We start from the raw sequence: 14,636 nt of genomic DNA, 5'->3' as shown, positions 1-14,636 counted from the left end.
TTAAATGTGATTGGTTAGTTTCTGATGGTTTAAATCTTATCGGTTTAAATCTGATTGGTTAGTTTCTGATTGGTTTAAATGTGATTGGTTAGTTTCTGATGGTTTAAATCTTATCGGTTTAAATCTGATTGGTTAGTTTCTGATCGGTTTCAGACATTTTCTCATTTATTTCTTCTGTCAGTTTTCTTATCGATCCTCCTACCAACAGTTTGCAGGTCAGGAAACTGGGGTTTACAGTAAATTCCTTCTGACTTGAAGGCAGCACGCTGCGGTGATGAGCTCAGCTCACTGATTGGCTGTCCTGAAAGATGGGAGAGATGTGATTGGTTGAGTGTGAAGACTGGCGCTGCCTCCTGAGAGTCACTAATCAATAAATGATGTGGAGCTGGAGGTTCCCTGGTGGCGCCTCCTGCTGCCCCCCCCCCTCCTCCCCTCCTCTCCCTCCTTCACGTGTCAAACTGCTGCAGGTAAACACCAACACACCGGAAGTCGGGCCTGTACCCTTCACAATAAAAGAGATGAGTAACAGGGAACCTCAGTGGGTTCTCCAGAAACCTTCACCGGAGCTGTGGCCCCGAGCCGCTGGGGGGGGCCTCTGTCTGAAGACCTGCGAGCTGGTCCCTGGGTCCACATCCTGCTTTTAAACGCTCTAATATCCTCTGTGGGGTTCATCAATGGGGATAAATGATTGGAAGGATATATTTTATGAAGGCTTGTTAACATGTTATTACGCTCAGCAGAACCGTCTGATCAGCGTGCAGAGCAAAGGATCTGAGAAGCAGAACAGCTGATGAAGGCTTCCTGCCCAGATCTGCATCCACCTCTTTTCTCTGCACAAATGAGCGCCATCAGGAAATTCTCAGCACAACCGGCCCAGACGCCGACAGCAGAAACAGCTGATCAGTCGTGAGTTCACTAGTCAGAACTGATTCTCCCAGAAGAAGAGAAGCTCGGTTGTCATGAACCGACCAATCGCAGCCTGGATGGGGCGGGACATTTTAAAGTGTTGACAGACAGGTGTCTTTTACGCTGGGGACGCTGGGGACAGGTCAGAATGTCTCCATCTATTTTTGAAAGCTTTTGTTAAAAATGTTCAGAAAAACAGCAATAAGAAATGTTGAATAACACATGAAACAAGAAGAAACAGATGTGCGTCGTCCAAAAGCTGATTACTGCATTAGATTCATTATATTTTTATGTTTTGAGCTGTCACCCTAACTTGAATAAAGAATGCAGGAAATGAAGTGTCTCCTGTTGTGTGAAGCGTAACTGTAGAAAAATGGCTTCATATAATAATAATAATAATAATAATAATAATAATAGCCTTATTATTATTATTATTATATTATTATTATAGCCTAATAATAATAATAGCCTTATTATTATTATTATTATTATTATTATTATTATAGCCTAATAATAATAATAGCCTTATTATTATATTATTATTATTATTATTATTATAGCCTAATAATAATAATAGCCTTATTATTATTATCATTATTATTATTATTATATAGCCTAATAATAATAATAATAGCCTTATTGTTATTATTATGAGACACTGTCTCAGGCAGCCCCAGGCCTAATGCTTGCAGCTATTAATGATTCAGCAGGAAGATTCAGAGTTTGAGCTGTGGACCCAGACTCTTGGTTCTAATCCAGGAGAACCGGCTCTGGTTTTAAACTCACGTTATTTAAGGGCTTTTATTGTGAAGGTGCGTTCCGGATGTGTGCGGGGTGTTGCGGGCTGGTCACTCTGCACAGGAGGAAGAGGAGAGCGGAGCTGAAGGTCACAGCATCAGCATCATTAAAGACATTTCTGTCACATCTCTCTCACTGATCATCGATCAGCTGATCGGATTCATCAGCTGCACGCGGAGCAGCGCGTCATGAGGTGAGCCCGGATCAGCTGCTGCAACCGGCCCGTCTGCCCGCTCCTCCACCAGCAGCCTCCAGCTCCTCCACCCGTCTCTCTCCCCGATCCACCTGTCTGTCTCCCCGCCCGTCTCTCCGCCATGGGGAACCGGGGCATGGAGGAGCTCATCCCGCTGGTGAACCGGCTCCAGGACGCCTTCGCCTCCATCGGCCAGAACTCGAGCCTGGACCTGCCGCAGATCGCGGTGGTGGGCGGGCAGAGCGCCGGGAAGAGCTCGGTGCTGGAGAACTTCGTGGGCAAGTAAGTCTATCTGTCCGAACCGAACCGAGTCGGGTCGTGACTCCTGACCCCCCTGTCAGAGCGAGCCGCCCGGCTGCCTGCAGGCCGGCTGACCCGCTGAACATGAAGTGGTTCTGAATAATAAACAGGATCTAGATACGGAGCTGCAGTCAGGCTTCAGGACATGAGTTCTGCTCACATTTCAACCTGGTGTGGTTTCATTATATATTTAAATTATACATTTAATATATTTAAAATATATTTAACAAATATAAAATGTACATAATGTACAATATGTATATAACATGTAAACACAGCACTGTGTGAAGGTTCCTGCTGTAAAGTCCGAAGACTTCCACAAACACGTTCATAGATTACACTGATCAATAACAAAATGTAAAGAGAGTGAAAAGTCAGATCAGGATCTGGTGTGACCCCCTTTGCCTTTAGGTCTTCTAGGTCCACCTGCTCATAGTTTCTGAAGGAGTTCTGCAGGTGGGTCGGTCCAGACCTCCTGGAGACTCCCCACAGTCCTCCTGTGGAGTCAGGCAGCCTCAGCTGCTTCTCTCTCCTCCTGTAGACACACTAGATGATGTTGATGGGGGCCATGTGGGGGCCACACAGGGCCCTGTGGGGGCCGATCAGATGTTGGAGTCCTCCAGCAGCTCTTGATGAAAACGTTGCCTTCAGGAGTTATTGTGACAGCTAGCCCCGTGTTTCGCCTTCCAGGCGTCATGTGGTCGTCCTGCCTACATGTCAGCTGTTGTGACTGTAAATCAGAGGCTGCGGCCGTAACAGCGGGAGCTTGTGGCTGAAGCGAACTTTAACCGCACTGATCATATAAAGGGCTGAACCCTGAGGATGTGGACGTAGGCGGCCGGGTGCTAAATGTTGGACACAGCTGTAACAGGTTACTCTCATTGGTGATTCATCGATTGGTCGTTTGGTTCAGTTTCCCAGAGCCCGGGCTGGCGTCCTCTGATGTCTTGTTTTAACTCAAAGATCTGCAGTTTCCTGTCTCAGAGGAGCAAAGACAGCAGAACATCTGAGAAGCTGAAATCTAAAAAAACTGACTCAAACCGGTCAATCGATTTTCCAGATAGTTGGTGATGAAGTTAACATCTAATCGCTCATTTGATGAATCGTTGCAGCTCTGGTTATTACAGATCATGTGAAGGAAATGAAGACATTATGATGCAGATGCTGTCTGTAGTGTTTGAATATTATTATGATGAAGGTGAACAGAAGCTGTTGCTGATCGCTTCCTGTGCAGAAGATATCGAGCCATTTTCTTCCGTCTCTGAGGTCTGTAGTTCTTATTTTTGCTGTGATCTGATTGGCTGATTTTTATCTTCCTCCTCACTCCGAGGATGAGGAGCGTCATCGGTATCTCTTCTCTCATTGGTCACAGTTGGTCAGATGACTCGGCAGGGTGAATAACAGGGTGATGTGTGTGTGTGACTGCAGGGGAATCACACTCACACACTCAGAGGATGTCGTGACGATGTTTCTGCTCAAGCTGCCCTCACTGAAGGATTCACATCAAATAAAATCACATTAAAATATAACGTCATTTACATTCACTCATGCTGCGACGCTTTTATCATAGAGACATGGAGCGACACGCAAGAACCAACACACAGCACCAATAAAGCACCAACACAGCACCAATAAAGCACCAACACAGCACCAATAAAGCACCAACACAGCACCAACACAGCACCAATAAAGCACCAACACAGCACCAATAAAGCACCAACACAGCACCAATAAAGCACCAACACAGCACCAATAAAGCACCAACACAGCACCAATACAGCACCAACACAGCACCAATAAAGCACCAGCACAGCACCAATAAAGCACCAATAAAGCACCAACACAGCACCAATAAAGCACCAACACAGCACCAATAAAGCACCAACACAGCACCTATAAAGCACCAACACTGCACCAATAAAGCACCAACACAGCACCAACACTTCACCAACACTGCACCAATAAAGCACCAACACTGCACCAATAAAGCACCAACACAGCACCAACACTTCACCAATAAAGCACCAACACTGCACCAATAAAGCACCAACACAGCACCAACACTTCACCAATAAAGCACCTACACAGCACCAATAAAGCACCAACACAGCACCAATAAAGCACCAATAAAGCACCAACACAGCACCAATAAAGCACCAACACAGCACCAATAAAGCACCAATAAAGCACCAACATAGCACCAATAAAGCACCAACACAGCACCAATAAAGCACCAACACTGCACCAATAAAGCACCAACACTTCACCAATAAAGCACCTACACAGCACCAATAAAGCACCAACACAGCACCAATAAAGCACCAACACAGCACCAATACAGCACCAACACAGCACCAATAAAGCACCAACACAGCACCAATAAAGCACCAACACAGCACCTATAAAGCACCAACACTGCACCAATAAAGCACCAACACAGCACCAACACTTCACCAACACTGCACCAATAAAGCACCAACACTGCACCAATAAAGCACCAACACAGCACCAACACTTCACCAATAAAGCACCAACACTGCACCAATAAAGCACCAACACAGCACCAACACTTCACCAATAAAGCACCTACACAGCACCAATAAAGCACCAACACAGCACCAATAAAGCACCAATAAAGCACCAACACAGCACCAATAAAGCACCAACACAGCACCAATAAAGCACCAATAAAGCACCAACATAGCACCAATAAAGCACCAACACAGCACCAATAAAGCACCAACACAGCACCAATAAAGCACCAACACTGCACCAATAAAGCACCAACACTTCACCAATAAAGCACCAACACAGCACCAATAAAGCACCAACACAGCACCAACACTTCACCAATAAAGCACCTACACAGCACCAATAAAGCACCAACACAGCACCAATAAAGCACCAACACTGCACCAATAAAGCACCAACAAAGCACCAACACTGCACCAATAAAGCACCAACACTGCACCAATAAAGCACCAACACAGCACCAACACTTCACCAATAAAGCACCAACACTGCACCAATAAAGCACCAACACAGCACCAACACTTCACCAATAAAGCACCTACACAGCACCAATAAAGCACCAACACAGCACCAACACTGCACCAATAAAGCACCAACAAAGCACCAACACTGCACCAATAAAGCACCAACACTGCACCAATAAAGCACCAACACAGCACCAACACTGCACCAATAAAGCACCAACACTGCACCAATAAAGCACCAACACAGCACCAACACTTCACCAATAAAGCACCTACACAGCACCAATAAAGCACCAACACAGCACCAACACTGCACCAATAAAGCACCAACACAGCACCAACACAGCACCAACACTTCACCTACACTACACAAACACTGCACCAACACTGCACCAACACTTCACCTACACTACACGAACACTGCACCAACACTGCACCAACACAGCACCGACACATCACCGACACATCACCGACACTTCACCTACACTGCACCAACACTGCACCAATAAAGCACCAACACAGCACCGACACTGCACCAATAAAGCACCAACACTTCACCTACACTGCACCAACACTGCACCAACACTGCACCAATAAAGCACCAACACCGCACCAACACTGCAGCAACACTGCACCAATAAAGCACCAACACTGCACCAATAAAGCACCAACACAGCACCAATAAAGCACCAACACAGCACCAATAAAGCACCAATAAAGCACCAACACAGCACCAATAAAGCACCAACACAGCACCAATAAAGCACCAACACTGCACCAATAAAGCACCAACACTTCACCAATAAAGCACCTACACAGCACCAATAAAGCACCAACACAGCACCAATAAAGCACCAACACAGCACCAATAAAGCACCAACACAGCACCAATAAAGCACCAACACTGCACCAATAAAGCACCAACACAGCACCAACACTTCACCAACACTGCACCAATAAAGCACCAACACTGCACCAATAAAGCACCAACACTGCACCAATAAAGCACCAATAAAGCACCAACACTTCACCAATAAAGCACCAACACAGCACCAATAAAGCACCAACACAGCACCAACACTTCACCAATAAAGCACCTACACAGCACCAATAAAGCACCAACACAGCACCAATAAAGCACCAACACTGCACCAATAAAGCACCAACAAAGCACCAACACTGCACCAATAAAGCACCAACACTGCACCAATAAAGCACCAACACAGCACCAACACTTCACCAATAAAGCACCAACACTGCACCAATAAAGCACCAACACAGCACCAACACTTCACCAATAAAGCACCTACACAGCACCAATAAAGCACCAACACAGCACCAACACTGCACCAATAAAGCACCAACAAAGCACCAACACAGCACCAACACTGCACCAATAAAGCACCAACAAAGCACCAACACTGCACCAATAAAGCACCAACACTGCACCAATAAAGCACCAACACAGCACCAACACTTCACCAATAAAGCACCAACACTGCACCAATAAAGCACCAACACAGCACCAACACTTCACCAATAAAGCACCTACACAGCACCAATAAAGCACCAACACAGCACCAACACTGCACCAATAAAGCACCAACACAGCACCAACACAGCACCAACACTTCACCTACACTACACAAACACTGCACCAACACTGCACCAACACTTCACCTACACTACACGAACACTGCACCAACACTGCACCGACACATCACCGACACATCACCGACACTTCACCTACACTGCACCAACACTGCACCAATAAAGCACCAACACAGCACCGACACTGCACCAATAAAGCACCAACACTTCACCTACACTGCACCAACACTGCACCAACACTGCACCAATAAAGCACCAACACCGCACCAACACTGCAGCAACACTGCACCAATAAAGCACCAACACTGCACCAACACTGCACCAATAAAGCACCAACACAGCACCAACACTGCACCAACACTGCACCAATAAAGCACCAACACTGCACCAATAAAGCACCAACACAGCACCAACACTGCACCAACACTGCACCAACACTGCACCAATAAAGCACCAACACTGCACCAACACATCACCGACACTGCACCAACACAGCACCAACACTGCACCAATAAAGCACCAACACTGCACCAACACATCACCGACACTGCACCAACACAGCACCAACACAACACAGTAAGAGTTCTCCTGGTGACCGTAGACAGTAGTAAGAGCTGGTAGATTGTGCAGACTCAGAAGTCACTCTGCAGTATTTGTGACTTGAATCTGATTCTGGAGGTCACTGAGTAATGGAGGGATATGAGTCCTTTTAATTCTAAAGTAAAATGTATTCCTCCCCCGTCTCCTCCTCCTCTCTCAGGGACTTCCTCCCTCGTGGTTCAGGGATCGTCACTCGGCGCCCCCTGGTGCTGCAGCTCATCAACTGTCCAACAGGTGAGACGCAGACTGTAAACACCATCTCATGTTTACACTCTCAGCCTGATCATGTGACTGATTATTGATCTGATCAAGTGACTGATTATTGTTCTGATCATGCGGTGTGTATCAGAGTTCGCAGAGTTCCTACACTGCAAAGGCAAGAAGTTCATCGACTTTGATGAAGTCCGTCAGGAGATCGAAGCAGAAACGGATCGAATCACCGGGCAGAACAAAGGGATTAGTCCGGTCCCCATAAACCTGAGAGTTTACTCGCCCAACGGTAACACACACACCTGCTGACATCAGCTACTGCTGCTGAGCTATGATTGGACAGTCAGTGTTTGGAGGCGGGGTTAAGTGACAGTTGAACTCTGTGTGTTGATGTTGTCAGTGCTGAACCTGACTCTGGTGGATCTTCCCGGGATGACCAAGGTCCCGGTGGGAGACCAGCCAGCCGACATTGAGAACCAGATCAGGGAGATGCTCATGCAGTTCGTCACCAAGGACAACTGCCTCCTATTGGCTGTTTCCCCCGCCAACTCTGACCTGGCCAACTCTGACGCTCTCAAGATCGCCAAGGAGGTCGACCCACAAGGTCAGAGTCCACAACACCTTCACTCACATCAAGATATATAAAACCACAACACAGAGACACCAAACCACCACAAAGACACAACAGACCACCACAAAGAGACCAAACCACTACACACAGACACCAAACCAGCACAAACACACAACAGACCACCACAAAGAAACACCAAACCACCACAAAGACAGAACAAACCACCACAAACACACAACAGACCACCACAAAGAGACCAAACCACTATACACAGACACCAAACCAGCACAAACACACAACAGACCACCACAAAGAAACACCAAACCACCACAAAGACAGAACAAACCACCACAAACACACAACAGACCACCACAAAGAAACACCAAACCACCACAAAGAGACAAACCACTACAAAGACACAACAGACCACCACAAAGAGACCAAACCACTATACACAGACACCAAACCAGCACAAACACACAACAGACCACCACAAAGAAACACCAAACCACCACAAAGACAGAACAAACCACCACAAACACACAACAGACCACCACAAAGAAACACCAAACCACCACAAAGAGACAAACCACTACAAAGACACAACAGACCACCACAAAGAGACCAAACCACTACACACAGACACCAAACCAGCACAAACACACAACAGACCACCACAAAGAAACACCAAACCACCACAAAGACAGAACAAACCACCACAAACACACAACAGACCACCACAAAGAGACCAAACCACTATACACAGACACCAAACCAGCACAAACACACAACAGACCACCACAAAGAAACACCAAACCACCACAAAGACAGAACAAACCACCACAAACACACAACAGACCACCACGAAGAGACACCAAACCGAATGTATGATTAGGGAGTGGTGGTGGCCAGTCTTGTGTCCCTGCTTGTAATGTCCTTGGTGGTTTGAATAAAGCTTTTTGAATCTGTGCTCAGGTCTGAGGACCATCGGTGTGATCACCAAACTGGATCTGATGGATGAAGGAACCGATGCCAGGGATATTCTGGAGAACAAACTGCTTCCACTACGCAGAGGTAGAGACTCATTACACCATCCTGCTCTCTGATTGGCTGTCAGGTCAAATCATAAATGTGGACGCCTCGTCATAGTTCTGTAATTTCACTCATTTTTATCTAAAATGTTTATTAGAAAGATTTTTTAAATAAGAGCAGCTGAGGTCAGATGTCCTAGGATCAACAGGTGTCTGGAAGCTTTGGCAGCAGAAGGGGCGCACAGAGATCAGTCTGTAGGTCAGAACAGCTCCTAATAAAGTAGGAAACTGCTTTAAAGTGTTTCTGAGATGAGACTTAAAGCACACAATGACTCAGAGCATTAAGTTCTGCAGGGTGAACGCAGCCTAACCGCCTCTGACCCGCCAGGTTACATCGGGGTGGTGAACCGCAGTCAGAAGGACATCGACGGCAAGAAGGACATCACAGCTGCTCTGCAGGCTGAGAGGAAGTTCTTCCTGTCGCACCCGTCATACCGACACCTGGCCGACCGCATGGGCACCGCCTACCTGCAGAAAGTCCTCAACCAGGTACGCACGCACACACAGCTGTGACAGAGGGAGTGTGAGCTTGTTAGTCGTTACTGTACGCTGCTGTCAGCTGCTGGTTCACAGCACAACATGAAGCTGTCCCGCTCAGGTCTGGCTCCAGTATCTCAAAGATTGTGAGCCTCGTGTTCTGGAAACAGGTCTGGATGCTGCACAGGTCTGTGACCCACATACACAGAGACCGAAGCCCGCATCAGACCAGTATCTGGCCCGTTTACACATGTGGGTCAGAACTGAGCGTCAGCGAGCAGGAAGTGGTTTCAGAGACCGGGTCAGGAAACCCCTCGGCTCTGCTTCCTCTGTAACCATAGTAACACTGCATTTCCCCGTTACCCCTAGCAACTGACCAACCACATCCGCGACACGTTGCCGGGGTTACGCAGCAAACTGCAGAGCCAGCTGCTGTCCATCGAGAAGGAGGTGGAGGAGTACAAGAACTTCAGACCGGACGACCCGGGACGCAAGACCAAGGCCCTGCTGCAGTCAGTCAGCACACACTCACACACACACACCTGTGCCTGAGCTCACCGTATGACATCACATGATGTGTGTGTGTGTGTGTGTGTGTGTGTCAGGATGGTGCAGCAGTTCGCCGTGGACTTTGAGAAGCGGATCGAAGGGTCAGGAGATCAGGTGGAAACCTACGAGCTGTCAGGAGGCGCAAAGATCAACCGCGTCTTCCACGAACGCTTCCCCTTCGAGCTGGTCAAGGTAACACACACACTGACTCAGCAGGTGAAACAAAGTAATGACAGCTACTGTCACTGTGCACACGTTCACCTGAACCTGAATGGGATGCAGCCATTGGTGTTCACATTGGTGCGTGTGTGTGTGTGTGCAGCTGCAGAGTGAAGAGAAGGCCCTCCGTAAAGAGATCAGCTACGCCATCAAGAACATCCATGGAATCAGGTGAGTCTGAAGTCAGCTGTGCATCCAGGTGTGTGCACGTCCAGGTGTGTGCACGTCCAGGTGTGTGCACGTCCAGGTGTGTGTGCCCGTCCAGGTGTGTGTGCATCCAGGTGTGTGCACGTCCAGGTGTGTGCACGTCCAGGTGTGTGCACGTCCAGGTGTGTGCGCGTCCAGGTGTGGGCACGTCCAGGTGTGTGTGCCCGTCCAGGTGTGTGCGCGTCCAGGTGTGGGCACGTCCAGGTGTGTGTGCCCGTCCAGGTGTGTGCGCGTCCAGGTGTGTGCACGTCCAGGTGTGTGCGCGTCCAGGTGTGTGCACGTCCAGGTGTGTGCGCGTCCAGGTGTGTGCGCGTCCAGGTGTGTGTGCCCGTCCAGGTGTGTGTGCGCGTCCAGGTGTGTGTGCGCGTCCAGGTGTGTGTGCGCGTCCAGGTGTGTGTGCGCGTCCAGGTGTGTGTGCGCGTCCAGGTGTGTGTGCGCGTCCAGGTGTGTGCCCGTCCAGGTGTGTGTGCGCGTCCAGGAGTGTGTGTCCAGGTAGCTGACCTCCCTCACCTGTGTTCTGTGTTCAGGACGGGTCTCTTCACACCTGACATGGCGTTCGAGACGATCGTGAAGCGTCTGATCGCTCAGATCAAAGAGCCGTGTCAGAAGTGTGTCGACATGGTGATCAACGAGCTGGTGAACACTGTCAGGCAGTGTACGCAGAAGGTACTGTTGCTGCTAGTACTCTGTTAGTACTCTGTTAGTACTCTGTTAGTACTCTGTTAGTAGTTTTAGTACTCTGTTAGTACTCTGTTAGTACTGTTAGTACTCTGTTAGTAGTTTTAGTACTCTGTTAGTACTCTGTTAGTACTCTATTAGTACTCTGTTAGTAGTTTTAGTACTCTGTTAGTACTCTGTTAGTAGTTTTAGCACTCTGTTAGTACTCTGTTAGTAGTTTTAGTACTCTGTTAGTACTCTGTTAGTACTCTGTTAGTAGTTTTAGTACTCTGTTAGTACTCTGTTAGTACTGTTAGTACTCTGTTAGTACTTTGTTAGTACTCTGTTAGTAGTTTTAGTACTCTGTTAGTAGTTTTAGTACTCTGTTAGTACTCTGTTGGTACTCTGTTAGTACTGTTAGTACTCTGTTAGTACTCTGTTAGTACTGTTAGTACTCTGTTAGTACTCTCTTGGTACTCTGTTAGTACGGTTAGAACTCTGTTAGTACTCCCTTGGTTCTCTCTTGGTACTCTGTTAGTACTGTTAGTACTCTGTTGGTACTCTGTGAGTACTGTTAGTACTCTGTTAGTACTCTGTTAGTACTGTTAGTACTCTGTTGGTACTCTGTTAGTACTGTTAGTACTCTGTTGGTACTCTGTTGGTACTCTGTTAGTAGTTTTAGTACTCTGTTAGTACTCTGTTAGTACTCTGTTGGTACTCTGTTAGTAGTTTTAGTACTCTGTTAGTACTCTGTTAGTAGTTTTAGTACTCTGTTAGTAATCTGTTAGTACTCTGTTGGTACTCTGTTAGTAGTTTTAGTACTTTGTTAGTACTCTGTCCGTACTCTGTTAGTACTCTGTCAGTACTCTGTTGGTACTCTGTCAGTACTCTGTTGGTACTCTGTTAGTACTCTGTCAGTACTCTGTTAGTACTCTGTCAGTACTCTGTTAGTACTGTTGGTACTCTGTTAGTACTCTGTCAGTACTCTGTTGGTACTCTGTTAGTACTCTGTCAGTACTCTGTTAGTACTCTGTCAGTACTCTGTTAGTACTGTTGGTACTCTGTTAGTACTGTGTTAGTACTGTGTTAGTACTGTTAGTACTGTGTTAGTACTCTGTTGGTACTCTGTTAGTACTGTTAGTACTCTGTTAGTACTGTGTTAGTACTCTGTTGGTACTCTGTCAGTACTCTGTTAGTACTGTTGGTACTCTGTTAGTACTGTGTTAGTACTCTGTTAGTATTGTTAGTACTGTGTTAGTACTCTGTTGGTACTCTGTTAGTACTCTGTTAGTACTGTTAGTACTGTGTTAGTACTGTTAGTACTCTGTTAGTACTCTTTTGGTACTCTGTTAGTACAGTTAGTACTCTGTTAGTACTCTGTTGGTACTGTGTTAGTACTCTGTCAGTACTCTGTTAGTACTCTTTTGGTACTCTGTTAGTAGTTAGTACTCTGTCAGTACTCTGTTAGTACTCTGTCAGTACTCTGTTAGTACTCTGTTGGTACTGTGTTAGTACTCTGTCAGTACTCTGTTAGTACTCTGTTGGTACTGTGTTAGTACTCTGTCAGTACTCTGTTAGTACTCTGTTGGTACTCTGTTAGTACTGTGTTAGTACTGTGTTAGTACTGTTAGTACTGTGTTAGTACTCTGTTGGTACTCTGTTAGTACTGTTAGTACTCTGTTAGTACTGTTAGTACTCTGTTAGTACTCTGTTGGTACTCTGTCAGTACTCTGTTAATACTGTTGGTACTCTTTTAGTACTGTGTTAGTACTGTGTTAGTACTGTTAGTACTGTGTTAGTACTCTGTTGGTACTCTGTTAGTACTGTTAGTACTCTGTTAGTACTGTTAGTACTGTGTTAGTACTCTGTTGGTACTCTGTCAGTACTCTGTTAATACTGTTGGTACTCTTTTAGTACTGTGTTAGTACTGTGTTGGTACTCTGTCAGTACTCTGTTAGTACTCTGTTAGTACTCTGTTAGTAGTTTTAGTACTCTGTTGGTACTCTGTTAGTACTGTTAGTATTCTGTTAGTACTCTGTTAGTACTCTGTTGGTACTCTGTCAGTACTCTGTTAGTACTCTGTCAGTACTCTGTCAGTACTCTGTTAGTACTCTGTCAGTACTCTGTCAGTACTCTGTTGGTACTCTGTCAGTACTCTGTCAGTACTCTGTCAGTACTCTGTTAGTATTCTGTTGGTACTCTGTTGGTACTCTGTCAGTACTCTGTCAGTACTCTGTCAGTACTCTGTTAGTACTCTGTCAGTACTCTATTGGTACTCTGTTAGTACTGTTAGTATTCTGTTAGTACTGTTAGTACTGTGTTAGTACTCTGTTGGTACTCTGTTAGTACTGTTAGTATTCTGTTAGTACTGTTAGTACTGTGTTAGTACTCTGTTGGTACTCTGTTAGTACTGTTAGTATTCTGTTAGTACTCTGTTAGTACTCTGTCAGTACTCTGTCAGTACTCTGTTAGTATTCTGTTGGTACTCTGTTAGTACTCTGTTAGTACTGTTAGTACTGTGTTAGTACTCTGTTAGTACTGTTAGTACTGTGTTAGTACTCTGTTGGTACTCTGTTAGTACTCTGTCAGTACTCTGTTAGTACTCTGTTAGTACTCTGTTGGTACTCTGTTAGTACTCTGTTAGTACTGTTAGTACTCTGTTAGTACTCTGTTAGTACTGTTGGTACTCTGTTAGTACTCTGTTAGTACTCTGTTAGTACTGTTAGTACTGTGTTAGTACTCTGTTGGTACTCTGTTAGTACTGTTAGTACTCTGTTAGTACTGTGTTAGTACTCTGTTGGTACTCTTTCAGTACTCTGTTAGTACTGTTGGTACTCTGTTAGTACTGTGTTAGTACTCTGTTGGTACTCTGTTAGTACTGTGTTAGTACTGTTAGTACTCTGTTAGTACTCTTTTGGTACTGTTAGTACTGTTAGTACTCTGTTAGTACTCTGTTGGTACTCTGTCAGTACTCTGTTAGTACTGTTGGTACTCTGTTAGTACTGTTAGTACTCTGTTAGTACTCTGTTGGTACTCTGTCAGTACTCTGTTAGTACTGTTGGTACTCTGTTAGTACTGTGTTAGTACTCTGTTGGTACTCTGTTAGTACTGTTAGTACTCTGTTAGTACTCTTTTGGTACTGTTAGTACTGTGTTAGTACTGTTAGTACTCTGTTAGTACTCTTTTGGTACTGTTAGTACTGTTAGTACTCTGTTAGTACTCTGTTGGTACTCTGTCAGTACTCTGTTAGT

The 14,636-nt window shown here is 45.9% G+C and overlaps 1 protein-coding gene across 3 annotated transcripts in view; it reads left to right on the top strand.

The window, feature by feature from the left end:
* Nucleotides 1-1,734: 1,734 nt before the first annotated feature.
* Nucleotides 1,735-14,636, top strand: part of LOC119891536 (dynamin-1-like) — a 30,061-nt gene continuing 17,159 nt past the window's right edge. For all 3 annotated transcript variants that reach the window (XM_038703253.1, XM_038703254.1, XM_038703255.1), the window contains exons 1-10: nt 1,735-2,179; nt 7,565-7,638; nt 7,754-7,903; nt 8,015-8,218; nt 9,161-9,259; nt 9,605-9,765; nt 10,123-10,265; nt 10,359-10,494; nt 10,625-10,692; nt 11,256-11,394. In XM_038703253.1, coding sequence (XP_038559181.1) covers nt 2,019-2,179; nt 7,565-7,638; nt 7,754-7,903; nt 8,015-8,218; nt 9,161-9,259; nt 9,605-9,765; nt 10,123-10,265; nt 10,359-10,494; nt 10,625-10,692; nt 11,256-11,394 — 1,335 coding nt within the window. In that variant the 5' untranslated portion in view covers nt 1,735-2,018. The remainder of the gene's footprint in view (nt 2,180-7,564; nt 7,639-7,753; nt 7,904-8,014; nt 8,219-9,160; nt 9,260-9,604; nt 9,766-10,122; nt 10,266-10,358; nt 10,495-10,624; nt 10,693-11,255; nt 11,395-14,636) is intronic.

This window comes from Micropterus salmoides, unplaced genomic scaffold (genome assembly GCF_014851395.1).
Source record: "Micropterus salmoides isolate LMB-PRFRI ecotype aquatic unplaced genomic scaffold, ASM1485139v1 Ms_hic_scaffold_7, whole genome shotgun sequence".
NCBI lineage: Eukaryota > Metazoa > Chordata > Actinopteri > Centrarchiformes > Centrarchidae > Micropterus > Micropterus salmoides.
The sequence above is the reverse complement of the archived record's forward strand: the minus strand, read 5'-3'. Positions and strand labels throughout refer to the sequence as shown.